Below are 17459 nucleotides of genomic sequence, written 5' to 3' on the forward strand. Positions count from 1 at the left end.
GCTGCCATGTTTTGTATCAATTGGAGCTTCCGGACGTGGTGCAAAGGTTGCCCCATGTAGAGTTCATTGCAGAAATCAAGACAAGAGGTTACTAAAACATGTATGACCGTTTCTAGGTCGCGCTGCTCCAGGTAGGGGCGCAACTGGCGTATCAGCCAAAGCTGATAACAGGCACTCCTGGCTGTCTGTCGCATCAGTCTGAGAAGACAGTTGAAGTGATGAATCCAGGCGCACCCCCCAAGCTGTGGACGCAGTTTTTCAGGGGGAAAATCTAGAACTGGTGAACTTATCTCCATACCCGGATTGGGGTTACCGATCACGAATACCTCCACTTTATTTGGATTCAATTTAAGTCTATTTTCCCTCATCCAATCCATTACCAACTTCAGGCAGTCATTCGGGGGGAGATGCCCTCCTTGGTCACTGAAACAGTCTGAGACATAGAGAAATAAATCTAGGTGTCATTAGCATACTGATAACACCCCGCCCCATGTCTCCAGATGATCTCACTCAGCGGCTTCATGTAAATGTTCTGGGTGAAGAGGGACATAGCTGATGTGTGTAGGGAGTTCATAGAGGCCACATGCTCTGGACTGGAAACTGTCAAGGATGGGGAAAAGGAGAGATTTTAACTACTGGAGTCACTCCAAGGTGAAGGACTCTTTCAAAGAATTGACCTTGGATACTCCTCCTTGAGACAGGTATTCCCCACAAAGCTTCAAGTGTCCCCCCCCCCCCCCGGTTATGTCAACAGTGTTTCTTCTGCTATCTCTTCTTGTCTGATGAAAGAAAGTGGGAGTAGCAGTGCAGCTCCAACCTCCCAGCCAAGTCCTGGCAAAGCTCACAAAGCTAGTTTAAGCAGGGTTTCAAATCTGAAAGCTTTTTTTGCTGCCACTTTTCCCCTGACACCACATACTCTAACTTCTTGCTCCAGTCAATCATTCTGTTCCAAAATGGCACCACTCTGGGCTACAGAAACAATGCCCTGTGCCCAGCCTAGCAAGTTTCACAACTACCACTACTAGTGAAAGAAGTGACTAAGATAGTGAATTCACATGGGCAGGTGAAGAGTGAGAGACATCACCACCGGAAGTGATCAGTGAGGCTGTGCAGTGATTTTAAGGGACTTTGAAAAGAAGATTCTTGTAACTTTCGTTCCTTTCATGGTCCTAAAGCCTGATTGTTCTGTTCTTTCTTGTGCACCAGTACTTTGGCTGAAGGCTCCCCTGCCACCCACTTTCCCCTCACTTCTCCCATGCTGTCCTCTTTTCCCCTCACCACATTCCTGGATCTTGTATATTCCCATTCCTAATGTCTGATTTATTTTGATTTATCCTCAGGCTCAGGGACTGGCCTTTTTGCCCAATGTAGAGTAGTGAAGGGCATTGCTGACATAATATGGATAAATCACATTGGAGGATGAGCAAGTGACAATCCCTCTATCATTGTGGATGATGTACTTGTGTGAGAACAAAGTGGAAGACTTTTAATCACCATGGAAGTACATTTTGGTTGGCCTTTTGTGAGATTAACATCCACTGTATTATTTTATTTGAACAGGTGTGTTGGATTCATCACATTATCATCTTAAGAGAAAAAGATGGGTCTGGATTTCTGTAATTTTTCTAGAAAGTAAGGAAAACGGAGAATGAATTTCCAATAAGGATACATTTTCATGAGTAATTTTCAATAAGGAAGTGGATTTCAGGTCCCATGTCCTAAGGACATCATCTGGATCAGATCAACAACATGTCTATTCCAGCATCCTGTTTCCAACATTGTCCAATTGGACACTTTTGTGAAACCTTCAAACATATTATTAAGACAGTTGTGACTGGGATATATTTTCACAGAACCCAGAGATCCAGTTTAGGTATCACAAATAATAGCTTTTGGCAGATTGATCTTCATTAACTATTATGACATCTCTTGCTGAGAGAAAGAGCCAAAGGGGTACTTTTTGTCTAAATAATAATAATAATAATAAACAAAATATCAGGTAAATGGGAAACAGAAAACATGACAGAATTGCCACTGCTGTTGTCAGAAGCTGGCATTTAGTTCTGAATCTAAGATGTACACTGCTGTTTAACTAGCTGGAGACTCTGTAACCTTTCCCACTGTTTAAATTATTGTTTGAAATTAACAGATTTTAAGGGAAGAAGCTCCTGTTATACTAATACAGAGAGACTTCAGGCTCATTTTGCGGGGCTTGTATGGTTTTAGCATACATATAGTTAATGCATTTGAAGATTTTGCACGGGAATCCCAGAGCCTTTTATGGTCAACTTACTTTGTGCTGCAGTGAACTGAGGGCACCCATCCAAAAGGGAAAAAATTCCAATTGTCTTTAACTGTCTAATACCCTTTCCTAGGCCTCCTGCAGTAGCTTGAAAGCTAACATACTAACTTTTAAAATGCAGCTATATGCATAGCTAGGGGAAAGTTCTTGAATAGCAATTGACACTGAATGTATTCATGAATCATAATACTACTGTAAGAGGTCATAAAATGGTATGATTATTAAGAGTAGAGGTTTGGAAAGTTGTTTTCAAATCACTTTGCGTGGGGATTTGTAGTATATTTGCCATTAATACTAAGCTTTTGGTCATGTGTCTTTTGGTTCAGTGAGGAAAGGAGCCACTGATAGATAAAATACCGTAGTAGTTTTTTATGTACCTAGATAATTGTTTGTAAAATATTGTTTTTAGATTAAATCAGTTTTAATTTCTTACATACTGCTTTGAGTTCCTTATTGGGAGAATGGCTGGTATAGATTAAATTATTTCCCAGTATTTTTCTAATTTGGAGGTGGGGTGGGGGTGGGATCTTGCATAAGAATCAGACACAAACTGTGCATGCTCAGTGTTTTCAGGAGTTACTGAATATTGAGTGTTCTTTTAAAATAAAAGTTAGGACACAGCTGGAGGTCAGTGCTGAGATGGGTGGGAATTGGCCTATTAGAGATTTCAGTTGGTTATAGTGCATCAGTAAGTTATATTGTGCATCAGTCAGTTACATTGTTCACAGACTCAGCAATTCACCCTTGTGTTGTGCTGTAAAATGAAATGGCCAAGTGGTCCTTTTAACTTAGGGTATATTTTCCTTATTCCAACAGGAAATCATTGTCTTTGCATCAGCTTCTTTTAGAATAAGGTGATCAATACACTGATGTGAAATAGGTTATAACTCAGTGTGTCATCACTGCATATTACTGATATATCTCAAAAGCCAACTAAATCTCAGACATTATGAAACTTAATCTACTTAATGCAGATTTTGGCTCTAGGGAAATGGAGTGGTCATCAAAAATGGAATAGCAAGAACTCAAGATTGGGTTTCCTTGCAAGTAACATTATTGGAGCATACTATTCAGGTTTTTAATCCTTGGTAAAGTACAGTATGTTATTTTTTGTAGAATAGTTTTCAGATCTCTTGACTGATGTATCAAACTCTAAAAATATGTTTGTTTAATGACCATTTTGATTAATGTTTGGTTAAAGGGACACGGTGGCTCAGCAGTTAAGATGCCGACTCTGATGATCACAAGGTTGGGAGGTCAGCAGTTGGAGACCCAATCACCGTGTGATGGAGTGAGCTCCTTTCACTAGTCCCAGCTTTTGCCAGCCTAGCAGTTTGAAAGCATATAAAAGTGGAAGTCGATAAATAGGTACCACATTGCTGGGAAGGTAACAGTGTTCTGCGCAGTCATGGTGTCCACATGACCATGGAGCCAACTTTGACAGTGGTGACTCTCTTGGCTTAGTAATATGAGCACCACCCCCTACAGTTGTACATGACTTGACAATCATGTCAAAGGGGGAACCTTTACCTTTTGCTTTTTAAAATTACTACAGTTGCAGAAGGTTTTTAAAAAGTTTAGTGGCAATAGAATTTTAATTTTTGGCAATGAAGATACAGGGGGTAGCTTTACAGTAAATACTGAGAATAACCAGCTATATCAAACTTGGTTTACAAACCCATCCATAGAACCTGTGTACATACAGAAATTTACATACATTCTAATAATAATAATATTTATTTGTATACCGCCCTCTGGCAAACCAATCCGGGCGGTTAACAACAGTAAAATATAAAATATGACAATTAAAAACATTCTGTTGCCACTAAACTTTTAAAAAATATTTTGCAACTGTAGTAATTTAAAAGGTAAAAGGTAAAGTTTTCCCTTTGACAAGATTGTCAAGTAGTATCTGACTGTAGAGGGCAGAATGTCGAACTATCATTTTCCTTTGTTTAAGCTATGTTAAAATTCTTGCAAGACAGTTGAATAAAAAATTACTAGAAATAGCCAAGTCTCCATAGTGTATACATTTTTTCTAGCTAGGTTGAGTGTCCATTACCTGGAATTCTGAAATCCAAAATACTCTATAAATTTTTCCACATGGATGACTGAGATAGTGATACATTTGCTTTCTGATAGTTCAGCGTACACAAACTTTCTTTCATGAACATAATTTTAAAAAATATTGTGTATAAAATTATCTTCAAGCTATGTGTATAAAGAATATATGAAACAAATAAATGTCATGTTTAGACATGGGTCCCATCTCCAAGATACCTCATTATGTATATGCAGATATTCCAAAATCCAATAAATAAATAAATCCCCAAATCCAAAACACTTTTGGACCAAAGCATTTTGTATAAATGAGTCTCAGCCTCTATTATACGTTTACCAGTTTATTGTTCCTTAATTTTCAATAGTATAAAATAAATATATTTAAAGTACACTAAATTTACTTATCTAAAACTGAATGCTTGTGTTTCCGTGTAACACTTGACCACTGTTTAGTGATATGAGGATGAACTTCTTTGATTCCAAGAATCATGTATCCCTTCCCTTCTGTAGCTTCATTTTACAAAACCCAAGAATCATGAATCTCTCTCTGCTTCTGCAGTTTTATTTTCAAATCTTGGCTTCTTGCACAGTCAGAAATTCTTCCATATAAAATTTCCACATAAATTGTAATAATTTTATTTTAATAATGGTGAATACATAATAGACCAACCACTGATAATCTTTGTTTGTTTTACATTATATTGAGATAACTTTTAAATGATGATATGCCTATGGATAGTACATATTTTTTTTTTTTACTTTTTAAAGGTCTCTGAATTCTTGTGTGATTCTGATGTAAGCTCAGAGGCTTTTTAAAACCTTTGTAATTCTGGCATAAAATTTACTATACATACTCGGCTATAAGTCAACTTTATGTACAGTATAAGGCGAGGGCAGGTTTGGGGGCAAAAATTATGGATTTTGATATTACCTTTGGGTAAGTCAAGGGTTAAACTTAGGGACATGTAAGAAAGGATCTAAAGGATGAAGGAAAGGAAAATAATGCCAAAGAAATTACAAAATTTCAGCAGGGCATAACTGTTTGTTGTACTCACCCTGAAAGCTGGATGGATGAGAGAACTGAGTAGAGGTCAGTGTTTTCAGGACAGGTTATGGCCTTGCCTTTCACCAGGGGATGGTTCCTTTTTTATAAGAGTTAAAGTGCGATACTTATATTGATTCATGGATACGTTGACTCAGGTTTGGGGTGTGTGTGTCAATTTTTTGATTAACATTTTGAGACTTATACATGGGTATATACAGTATTCTTGATTCTCTTTTTAAAAAGAACATGTTACCAGTTTTTATTATGCATACATCATAAATGTATGTGCAGGTTGTAGTGCTGATAACTAGGCTGAAATGGGATGATATATATGTGTATGGCATGGTTACCATTTACTTTACTTATCTCAGGTATCCTCTTTTTCCAAAGCTAAAATTTCTGTCTGAGCAGATTTTAAAAAATATCTAAGAATTTTTAAAATGTCCACTGCTTCTTTGCCTCCTGCTTTCTGATGCTGCCTTTTCATTACCATCTCCATCGAGAGCACCATTAAGAGAAGAGATGGAGGCTAGCCTGATAGAAAGCCCAGAGGTGAAGGAGGGGGGACAGTGAAGGAGGGATATTTAAATTGAGAGTCCTCATAGGGATTAGTGGTGTAAAGTAGTCGGTTTACATGCCCTTTTTTGTTCTTCAGAATATGCTAATTCTAGCCATATGTTCTGTGAAGTGACATATTATTTTTTGCAGGTGACCAGAAAGCCATAGGCAGAGAAATGGTTTGGAGTGGGTCTGTATATTTTGCTAAACATGGTTGGACTTGAAATGTAAATAGACAAACCATAGTTATGTCTACAATTTTGCTTCTAGAGATCACTGTGTTGTGGTGATAGGAGCAAACTTATACATAAATGTCTTAAGTTGAATAAATGGAAAATGAAAGCAAATAATCATGAGAAATTATTGATATGTTGTGTTATTTGAAAACTGAAATATGGTTTTGGTTCAGAACATATTCTCACACTGTCTGAGCTGAGTGTAAGAGCTACAAGCAAGCAACTTTTCTATTGAAAGTCAACACAGCTGGTTTAAATGGAAGCTCACCACATGCATCAGGCATATAATGCCATTGTAAAATCAGTATTGTGGTCTTTGAGAAATCCACACTTCATGGGATGCTCCCTTATGACCAGTGGCTTTGGCTGTGTTGTTTTCAAGTGGTATGCTGTTTCTTGAGTCAGAAGCTGAGACCATAGTTGCAAATGACAAATTTTGTTGCTCAGGTCAGAGTGCCACAGCAGATCAGGATCAGAAGGCCAATTCTGCATGTAGAATTGTCGAATAGATGTTTTATTTCCCACAAAAACAAGAGTTCAGTCTTGAAAGGACAAAACAATGTGATTTCTCTTGGGCTGTGTGCCTTGAATGAAGGGACCAGAACAACAATGTATATGCAAACCTAAATAGTAAAAACCGTCTGCTAGTTATATGTACAGTAGAAAAAGTTTGCTTGAAGTAGACAACTTGGAGTTTGGTTCAGTATAGTGGAACATTTGCTTAGAAGTGGATTTTCAGAGATGGCATGTTGATATTTTAAAGCAAGAACACAGCAAACTTAAATCACATGGAGGCAACTCCAGTTAACCTGGCCTTCAAGCATACATGATTTTATTGAATAAACTCAAACTTTGAATTATACCTTTGAGGGAACGGAAACAGAGTACATCTGTGTACTAGAGATGATATTTGCTAAAATTTTACCATTTTATATGTGGCACTTTCTGTTACCTAATGTTCTGATTGAGCCAGAGTGTTTTCTCTTTCATTATTGTCCACAGGGTGTGTTTAGTTCCTCACAGAACATGTTCCAGGATACGTCCTCCATTTCAACCTTCTTCTTCTTATTATTATTAACCTTTATTTATAAAGCGCTGTAAATTTACACAGCGCAGTACATACAGTCTTTTTAATTGGACGGTTCCGTGCCCTCAGGCTTACAATCTAAAAAGACACGACACAAAGGGAGTGGTGGTGGGGAAGGGGCCTCTCTAGTAGGATAAAACATATAAAATACATAGCAATATAGGAAATGATTCAGTAAAATAGGCAACAAAAGAATATCAAATAGCAAGTGACAATTATGCAATGCCTGGGAACGCTGACCTGAACAGGATGGTCTAGAAGGTTCCAGGAGGGAGGGGCAGCGAGTGAAAAGGGGCGAATCCGAGATGGGGCAGAGGAAATCCTGGGCTGGGACAGCAGACCTTGACTACCAGAACGGAGGGCCCTAGTGGGAAGGTGAGGGGAAATAAGGTCTGATAAGTAAGGAGGGGCCAGCCCATGGAGGGCTTTAAATGTCGACAGCAGGAGCTTATACTGAATGCGGAAAGGGAGGGGGGAGCCAGTGAAGGGATGCCGACACAGGAGAGATATGGTCACAGCGGTGGGCGGATGTGATAATGCATGCAGCTGAATGCTGAACAGAGATTAAAGGACGGAGGTGAGAGAGAGGAAGCCCTGCCAGGAGGATGTTACAGTAATTAAGTCGTGAGACCACTAGGGCATGGACCAGGATCTTGGCAGTAGAGGCGGAGAGATATGGTCGGATTTTAGCAATATTGTACAAAAAGAATCTACAAGCCTTGGCTGTGGTCTGGATCTGAGGGATACACGACAGAGAAGAGTCAAAGATAAAACCCAGGAGAAATCTCAAAATGTCCTCCATTTTGAACTGGACTAAGAAGCATAAACTTAAATTTATATCAGTGCCTCTAGCTTTTATTTGGTAGTGTTCTACATTTTTCTTGAATGTCCTACATTTTGTGCTGCCTTGTCTTTCTTTGTGGTTAAAACATCTGGTCACCCTGACTTAGGCTTACTTACAGTATGTCATATTAGTCATGGAAAAGTAATCAAAGAAGAGATCTTTAAGCAACAGCCATATATGTCTGGATACTTCATCCTTATTATCTTGTATACTGTATATACTCAACTTTAAGTTGACCTCATGTATATGTCGAGGGCAAGTTTTGGGGCCAAAATTACGGATTTTGACATGACCCGTGGATAGATCAAGTGTAAAACTTGGAGGCTCCTTTAAGTGTGTGTATGCCAGCGGTAAGAGTGAAGCAGCAATCCATACGAGGCTTCAGTGTTTCAGCCTTCACTCCTGAAACAGTGAAGCTAGTAGGTGGGGGAGAGACTGTTAAATCAATCAGTCACCAAGGACTCTATATGCTTGGCTCAGGACAGAACAAAACTGTATGGAGAAATCTGAAAGAGGTGCTATCATATTACCCTATTGACCCATAAATAAGTTGACCTAGGATTTGGGGGGGTCAGTTTTGGGGCATAAATATTTAGATTTATATATGAGTACACAGAGAGAGAGAGAGAGAGAGAGAGAGAGAGAGAGCACACCCGCGGGGTTGCCATACATGGACTCAAGGTCACATGGATGGCAAGCCGCATAGAATGAATGGGGCATGCGCTTGTGTTGCACAGTGCACGGGAGCATTTCCCAATCATACAAATGGGACTTCAGGTCCACTGTTTTTTGCCTTACTGGGGGATCCCCCATGTATGGCAAGGGCGGACTATATATCACAAATTTGTGAGTTTTGTATTCTGTTCTTTTTTTGGAAGAATGGCTATGAGCTGGTACAGAAAATCATCAAACCACCATATGTAAGAATAATACTTTGTTACAAAGGGAGGGCCAAACGGCAAGTGACTAAGGCTGGAAACAGAGGGGCCAAAAAATGCAGTCTGCGACTATGCTGGTGCTATTTGCCCTAGGGTTGTGGCAACCTCATGCACTCAGCCCTGATCCAGGCCGCTGCCACGGGTTTGAACCAAACTGGCAAAAGGAGTGGTATTTTACCACTTCTTTATTTGGGGAAGACGTGGGTCTGGAGCAGTTTCCCTCCACATTTGGGGTGTGCGTCATCTAAATGCTACACCCTGAATGTGTTTTTCGGCCCGTCTCTGGCTTAAGCAAAACTGAAAAATATTAATTATGGATGCAGGACAAAAAAAGGGCATTATAAACTATCTGATGAATTATTAATACATGTGAACAACTGTGTATGTGAAAGCGCTGTTTACTTGGTAGCAGAATCATCTCTTTTGGTGTATTGCCATACAGTGACAATTGGCAAATGACTTATACAATTGTAACCCTTCTTTCTTTTGTTTATAGGCTTGCATAGATGATAACATAGATATGGTGAAATTTCTGGTGGAAAATGGAGCGAATATTAATCAACCTGATAATGAAGGCTGGATACCTCTACATGCAGCTGCTTCCTGTGGATACCTTGATATAGCTGAGTAAGGATTTGTCCCCTTATATTTATTCTAAAATTTATTATTGTTTCATAGACATTTAATTTTTCTGTTGCTAATAGGAAACTGTTTAACTCCAAGTGCCTCTCAGCTACTTTATTCAATTTTTTGAGTTAAATGAATGCGGGTTCGATACAAGGGTAGTGGGAATGCACCTTTCTTTTTTCCTTCCTTCCCAGGTACCTAAGAAAATGTTGAGAGTTGTGTTTGAATTGGGGCAGTCTGTATTTACAGACATTAATCAGCTTGTAATAGAACCCTCTATCTGGTGAACATGTATTATGAGAATGAGCTTTTGAGCTTTAATTTGAGGGCTGTACCATTTATTTCTTGTCAGACAGCAAGTACTTCTTTACTAGTCTCTTTGTAGAGAAGAGCAAAGTGCAACTAGAATAGAAGAACAAGCACAGAAGGTTATGTCAGGATTCTGTACATATTTCTTTATCTTCCATTTGTTGATCAGATATCAGTGGAGGAGAAGTTCAGATTTTTTGGTGCTGACATATAAATGACCATTGCCATCAATTGACTCCTATTTTCTAAGTTAGACCAGTTCCTCCGATTGAGTCCAACTTGTAAGTGTGCCACACTAGGAGTAAAAAAGGCCAAATAAATTTCAAAACTTAGCTTTTCAGTGTGGGTTAGAAACTTACCACACGGCAGTCTAGAGAAATAAGACATTGTCATATATTCAAGTCCATAATTTGATAAGTGCTCTATAAACCTGGTAGACCTGTGTGTTTGTTAGCTGTGCACCTGAGGTTATTGGATATAATAGTTTCCTGTAGGAGAAAAATGGGTTGTTCCATGCTAATTATCAGGGAAGCAAAACAAGGCCACTTATAGCTAGGAGGTTTTTACAATACATCCTGCAAAACCATTAGATATTCATAAAAGTATGGATTGAGGAACTCCATCTTCCTACCATTAGGAAGATGCTACTAGTTTCATACTTCAGTGGAATTCTTGTAACATCAGAACAGAACTGTGTACACAAGTTCCTAATGTGATAAAGCAAAACTGTTTGCCATTTTGTATCCCTGGTCCTAGTGTCTGTTCCCTCAGTTTCAGGAACTTTGAAATTTGGATTTGTCCTCCTTCATAATTCAAAGGGTCTTCATTGCATTGAGGTGAGGATGGGGTGAGATAAATCCAGGGCTTGATGGTATAATATTGTGTTTTGGTAATTTTAAGTGACTGAAAGGAGTTGTTCATTAATCAGTTTCATTTTAAAATGTCATGTGTCTCGACATTATCCCAAAGCAGAATCTTCTGGTTTTGTGAGAAGTTCAGTTCTGGAAAGAATATTTGTGCAGAGGGCGCAGGTGGATTGGGGCAAGGGCTGAGAAGATGTTTTATGGATGATAAAAAAACCACATTTTTATTTTCTACCTCCTCAAACTTGTTTCCCATGGACTTAAGTGCTGAAATGTACAGTTAAATGGTCTTTATTTCCTGTGTCCCCATGTTTTTTGTTGGAATCTAAATACTGACTGACACAGGCCACCTTGGCTGTAACCCAGTTTAGGAATACTGTATAAAAAGATACCTTTTATTGTCTTAGACCACCTAAATTCAGTGTTGTCAACTCTGCTAGGCAGTGGGCACCTCTGCAGGATTTTCAATATATTTCCTCTCCTTACCTGGAGATGGTTGGTAATTCTCTTGTCATTTTCCAACTAGCCAGGTCTAATTCTTCTTACCTTGTGAAATCATATGGGATTTGATCTGTACATGTAGTGATTTCTATTCAGAAAAAAACTGTGGGATGACTGAAGCAGCTGTACACTTAATGATCTCCCTTAATGAGTAGATCTTTATTTTTGGCTGAACACATCCCCTAGAAATGCCAGGTGGGAATCTTTGGCAAAATAGTAGGCACTGGCTCTATTTAGTACTTGAGGTTGCCCAGAGATGGGGAGTGGATTGCCACATGCTTTCTTGCAGACTCATATTGCTTGAGTTTACATATTTTCTGAATGGTTGCCAAAGATGTTTACAAATCAGTCCACCTGATCCATGACATTTGGATCCATCTGTTTTTCTGGGTGAAATTAATAATTTGTGTGCATGCTTTAAGTTTATAAAGGCTGTTTAGCTTTCGTTAAAAAGTTCAGATCATCTGAACTAATGAAGTGTGGGTATTGCAGGATATATATATATATATATATGTTTTATACATGAGAGAGATGAATATTTGGAAGCAATTGCTCTAGCTGTCTCTTACACAGCATAGGTGGTGTGGTGCCATAAAACATTTTCTCTCTTCTGCCTCCTTGGTTATCCTAACAATGATCAGAGTACGTCCAAAAACTAATAAACCTAGTTGTAGTTATGATGTTTTTTCTGGTTTGTTGGATCCAGATTTTCAAAACAGTCATGATATATAAGCAAATCCTTCAATTCTAGTTGATATTTCAGTTTGGTATTTCATTTGCTCTACTATAAATTTATAGTTAGTTATATTTTTTTCTTTGGATTAGAGCAGCTGTTTTATAAATTTCCCCTCACCTGTTGGTAGTTAAAATGGTTGCTCTTATTACCTGGAGGAAGTGTGGCCCCTGTTCTCAATAGTTTACCTGTGTCAGGTTTTCTATTACTTGGTTGGAAATACTATATGTCTTTTCCTCGTTTTAAAGGTACAGTCATCCCTCCATATTTGCGGCTTTGATATTTGCGGATTTGATTATTCACGGATTTCATTATTATGTTCTCTCTAGGACTGTCTAGGTCCTCCAGTGCAACTCTGTGGTCAACTTTAACTAAAAGTTGCACTGAAAGACCATTTGTAGCTACTCCAGTGCCATTCTATGGTCAGTGTATGTTGGACATTGACCACAGAGTTGCACTGGAGGACCTAGAGATTCCTAGAGAGGTGTCCTTCAGTTAAAAACATGGTGTTTTTATTATTTGTGGTTTTTCCATATTCATGGGGGTCTTGTTCCCCTAACCCTAGCGAATATAGAGGGACAACTGTATTGTCGTATTTCAGGTGGCTATGAAATCAGTTCTCTGTAGACCAATGTTTGATTTCCAGCTTGCCCACTGGGTGACCTTGGGTAAGTCACATGCTCTCAGTCTCAGGGAAAGGCAATGGCAAACCTATGAACAAATATTACCAAGAAAACCCCATCTTAGGGTCGCCATAAATCAGAAACGACTTGAAAGCACACAACACACACACAAAATTAGTTAGTAAGAATATTCTTCTGTGTCCTTCAGGATGACCAGATGTGCTCCTTTTCCTATCTTAAGCTTTCTGCCTGGGAGGAATTCCAAAATGCCCTCCATTTTGAGCATGACTAAGAGAGCTGAACAGTGAAAAAAGCAGACAGAAAGAAAATTAATTCATTTGAGATGTAGTGCTGAGAAGAATGCTCAGGAGGCTGCTGGCCGGAAGAAGAGGCGGAACTTCCAGCCGCAAGGGGGTCATGGTCAGAGAAAGGTTGGGAACCACTGCTCTAGGGATTGGATACCAAAATCCATTGGTACTCAAGTCCCATTGTATACACTGGGATAATAAAATGGTGCTTCTTATATAAAATGGCAAAAATAAGGTTTGCGTGTGTGTGTGTGTATAATCCATGGATGGTTGAATCTGTGGATGCAGAAATTGTGGCTACGGAGGGCCAATTTGTACTTTGTACAAGTGAAATGACATTAATTTTCAGTTAAATTGAGTATAGAACCCAGAAACACAACTCCAAGCTTTTGGACATACAATCAACATGTATTGCACAAATATATCAATTTAGAGATCAGAAATAAGCACATAGGAATAACTAAAGATTGGTTAAAAAGTTTCTAGGTTGCCTTGACATATGTTGAGAATTGTTTGATTTAATCTGTTCTTTTTCTGCTAAAAATGTGAATTATGGTGCACAAAAATTAAATATTTTATAGCATTTTTGAGTAAAATTATCTTGGAGTTAGGTATAGGACAGATAGAAATTCATTTGATTCAATCAATGCAGTACACAGCACACTGGTGTTTTATAACTGTCTGCTTCAGAACTGAACTATTTTTCCATATGCTTCTTTTCTGAAAAATACAGTTTTTAAAATGCATCAGTTTTTAAAATGATAGTCATGATTTGGTTTTTAAAGATGGGCTTTAAACTGTGAGTACTAAATTGAGATTATATTCTACTACATGTGAGCAGAGGTAATTCTAGAAAGAAAATGTGTGAAACTACAAATTTTAGAGATGAATTACCTTATTTGGGAAGTGAGAGGTTTGCATGGGTGGCCAGAAATGGTGGTGGTGATGTTGCAATCATTTTTAACCTTCTTCCAGAACGGGTGTGAGAATTCTAACCAAAAATGAATTGAGTGTTTTGGATAGCTGTAGGAAAAGAGTGTAATAACTTGATATTCATAATTTCCCATTATCCCTATAGCAAGGGAGGCTGTGGTGAGGCTGTTACTATAAAGGCCTCCTTGGACACCACCATTCTGAATAATTATCAGTCAGTTTCTAATACCCCATTCTGAGGCATGGTTCTGGAGCATGTGGTAGCCTCCCAGTGATAGGTGTTGTGGGATTAGATGGATTATGCAGAACCATTTCAATCTCGTTTCAGAACTGGTTATGGGACAGCGACAGTTTGGTTGCCTTGGTGGATGACCTGCACAGGGAACTGGACAGGGGGAGTGTGTCCCTGTTGATTCTGTTGAACGTTTTGGCAGCTTTCATTACCAAGGATCAGGTATCCTTCTGGGCTGCTTCTTTGAGGATGGGCTTTGGAGACCCTTGTGTAGTAGTTCTGGTCTTTCTTGGAGGGGATACTCAGGTGGGGCTGGGAACTCCCAACTTGCTTGCCATTGACCTGCAGATTCCTACAGGTTCTTTGTTGATCCCTAGGCTGTTAACATCTACATGAAAGCACTGGGAGAGTTAATCCAGAGTTTTCTGGTGTAGTGTCACCAGTGTCTTGATGACACCCAACTGTTTTCTCCTTTCCATCCACTTTCAAGGAAGCTGTCTTACTACTGAACCAGTGTCTTGTTTTAATGGATTGGATGGGGCAAACAAGTTGAAACTTAATCCATACAAGACAGAGGTGCTCCCGGTCAGTTGTAAAACAGATCAGGGAATAGGGACTCTGTGTGGGATGAAGTTACACTGCCCCTGAAATCCCAGGCTTGTAGCTTGGGTGTCCTTCTGGATTCAGCTCTGGGCTTGAATGCCCAGGTTTCAGCAGTGGCCAGGAGTGCAAGCTGTTCAGACTACTGTAAAATGCTCTGCATGATGCTTTCTTTGGAAACTGTTGAGAAACTTCAGTGGGTTCCGAATGCAGCAGGGCCAGTTATAGGGAGCATGTAACAACTTTTTTTAAAAAAGCTTCACTGGCTACTGGTTTGTTTCTGGTCACAATTCAAAGTGCTGGTTAAGATCTAGAAAGCCCTATAAGGCTTAGATCCAGACTGTCTTTATGGGCAGAAACAGACAGCCCAGTAAAGCCGGTTTCTAGCCTACTTGGGGGTGTGGTGTTCAGACACACCATGCCTCCGAATGACCTGGAAGCCACACTGGCAATTTTGCCGGCTTCCAGGTGACTTGGGGATCATGGCGTTCAGACGCTACTTGCCCCAGTCAGTGAAAAGCTGGCTCTAGAGGTGAAAGGGCGGCTCTTTTCTGCTTCAAACAGGAGCAGACTTTTTCTGCTTCTATTTGGGGCAGTAGCTGGCTGGATTAGGGCTGCAGCTGTGGTTGCTGCAGCCCCAATCTGGCTCTCTCTGTGGCCGTCTGTTTTGCCCCTGTATGTCCCTATACAAACCTGCAAGAACAATAGGATCTTTGGGGGAAGGCTCTCTATTAGTCCCATCACTATCACAGGTTTGCTTGGTGAGGATACGAGAGAGAGTCTTCTCAGTGGCTGGTCCCACCCTATGGAACTCCTTTCCATGGGAGACTAGACCCCCCCCCCCCCCGCTTTCCTTTCACTTGCAGACAAAGCCATTTTTGTTTAAGTAAGCTTTTAATGTTTAGGCAGGGAAGGTTGTTATTTAGATATGTGTTTTATTTGACTTTTGCATGACTTGTAAATGATTTTGAAGTATTTAATGTGGGGATTTTAAAATTGTTTTAAAAATTTAATTATAAATGCTTTTAATTAGTTATTTCTGGAAGCCACCTTAGGTATCACTCTTGAAGAAAGTTGGCATATAAATTAAGTAAATACAGTCGGCTCTTCTTATACAGTACACTGATTTTTTATACACGGATTTAAGCATACACGGATTGAAAATGTTCCAAAAAAGTATAAATTTACCTTGATTTTCCATTTTTATAAGGGACACCATTTTGCTATGTCATTATATGTAATGGAACTTGAGCATACACGGATTTTGTTATACACGGGGGGTCTTAGAACCATACCCCAGCGTATAACAAGGTTCCACTGTAAATTCTTTGCAATGGGATTCCTAGAACCATTCCCATTTAAATATCATAATGGTGCATGTGCAGAGTTAGAAAACATTGTAGCAATGCATATTTCTTTTCAATAACTTGTATTGATATTTTTTTCTATTGCCCATTTCCCTATTCAACTAGGCTGCTGCTGAGGTACTGAAGCTCCTGTTTCTGTGTTATGTTAGTGTTAAACAAGTTATTCTTCTAAGATGATGCAGCCAATCTTGTATTTAAATACAGTAGCCCATCCCAATTTGTGGGGGATGCATTCCACACACACACACACACACACACACACACACACCTGGCAAAAATGGCGACTCACAAATATTCGAGTCCCATTGAAAATAATGGTGTGTGCGCCTGAGGCGTGCATTAGGGACTACACACAGTTACGCACCACCCTTATGTCCCTTCCCACTTGTCTCTCCCACGAAGAATGAGACCGTGGACTCCAAGTCCACGAAAAAGGAGGAACAACTGTACTAGTTTAGTTTCCATACTCAAGAACTTCATGCAATAAATATATATAATTCAGTGAAAGTAAGCAAGCTGGCAGATGACTTAATTACCTAAAGGTACCAGATCCTTTCTCATTTTGGAAGCACTGCTGGGTCTAGAGATGGGAAGGCCCAGAAAAAAACTAGAAAAAATGGGGTGGGAACCATTCCCCCCCCCCCCCCCCCGAAGCCTGGTGTTTTCTGAAAAATTGGAAAAAATAAAAAATGAAGAAGGATGTTATTTATCATGATGAATAAATCTTTAAACGGAACTCTCCGATGCAAGAGCATTTCTTCCTTTAAGGGACACTGAAAGAATTTGGTCTATGTTTGGAAACACTCACGCTAAATCAAGAAGTAAACTGACATGTGAAAAAGATAGAGTAGTTTGTTTGAGTGTGGGTTTTCAGTTTTCTTTGTTACTAATGTTGATTATTTCTTGTGGTTTATTTTTTGTTACAAATATTTTTTTAACAAAAATTAAAGTAAATTCCATTTATAATAATCGTTTGAATGCACTGTATTTTAATATACCAATTGTGATAATTTTATGCCAAATCAAATTGTACATAGTCATATTTTATATTCCTAAAGTAACAGAGTGATTGTCAATCTGTGAAAAGTGGTAATGCTATATTTTTTTTAAAGTTTCCAAAAATTTATAATTTTTCCTGAAAAACCCCAGAAAAAAAACCCAACTCCCCCAAGGGCTTCAAAATGTCTGGAAATTTTATATCTCTAGTTGGGTCAGCCCTCATTAATAATAATAATAATAATATGTTTTATTTATAAACCGCTATTCCAAATAGATCATAGCGGTGTACAAGA

At 39.0% G+C, this 17459-nt stretch overlaps 1 protein-coding gene across 1 annotated transcript in view; it reads left to right on the top strand.

Moving 5' to 3' along the window:
- Positions 1–17459, top strand: part of PPP1R12A (protein phosphatase 1 regulatory subunit 12A) — a 163443-nt gene that overhangs the window by 32723 nt on the left and 113261 nt on the right. Inside the window, exons 2-3 of the mRNA XM_042467984.1 lie at positions 9568–9698; positions 14297–14318. Of these exons, the coding sequence (XP_042323918.1) occupies positions 9568–9698; positions 14297–14318 (153 nt within the window). The remainder of the gene's footprint in view (positions 1–9567; positions 9699–14296; positions 14319–17459) is intronic.

This window comes from Sceloporus undulatus, chromosome 5, assembly GCF_019175285.1.
Source record: "Sceloporus undulatus isolate JIND9_A2432 ecotype Alabama chromosome 5, SceUnd_v1.1, whole genome shotgun sequence".
Classification (NCBI taxonomy): Eukaryota; Metazoa; Chordata; class Lepidosauria; order Squamata; family Phrynosomatidae; genus Sceloporus; species Sceloporus undulatus.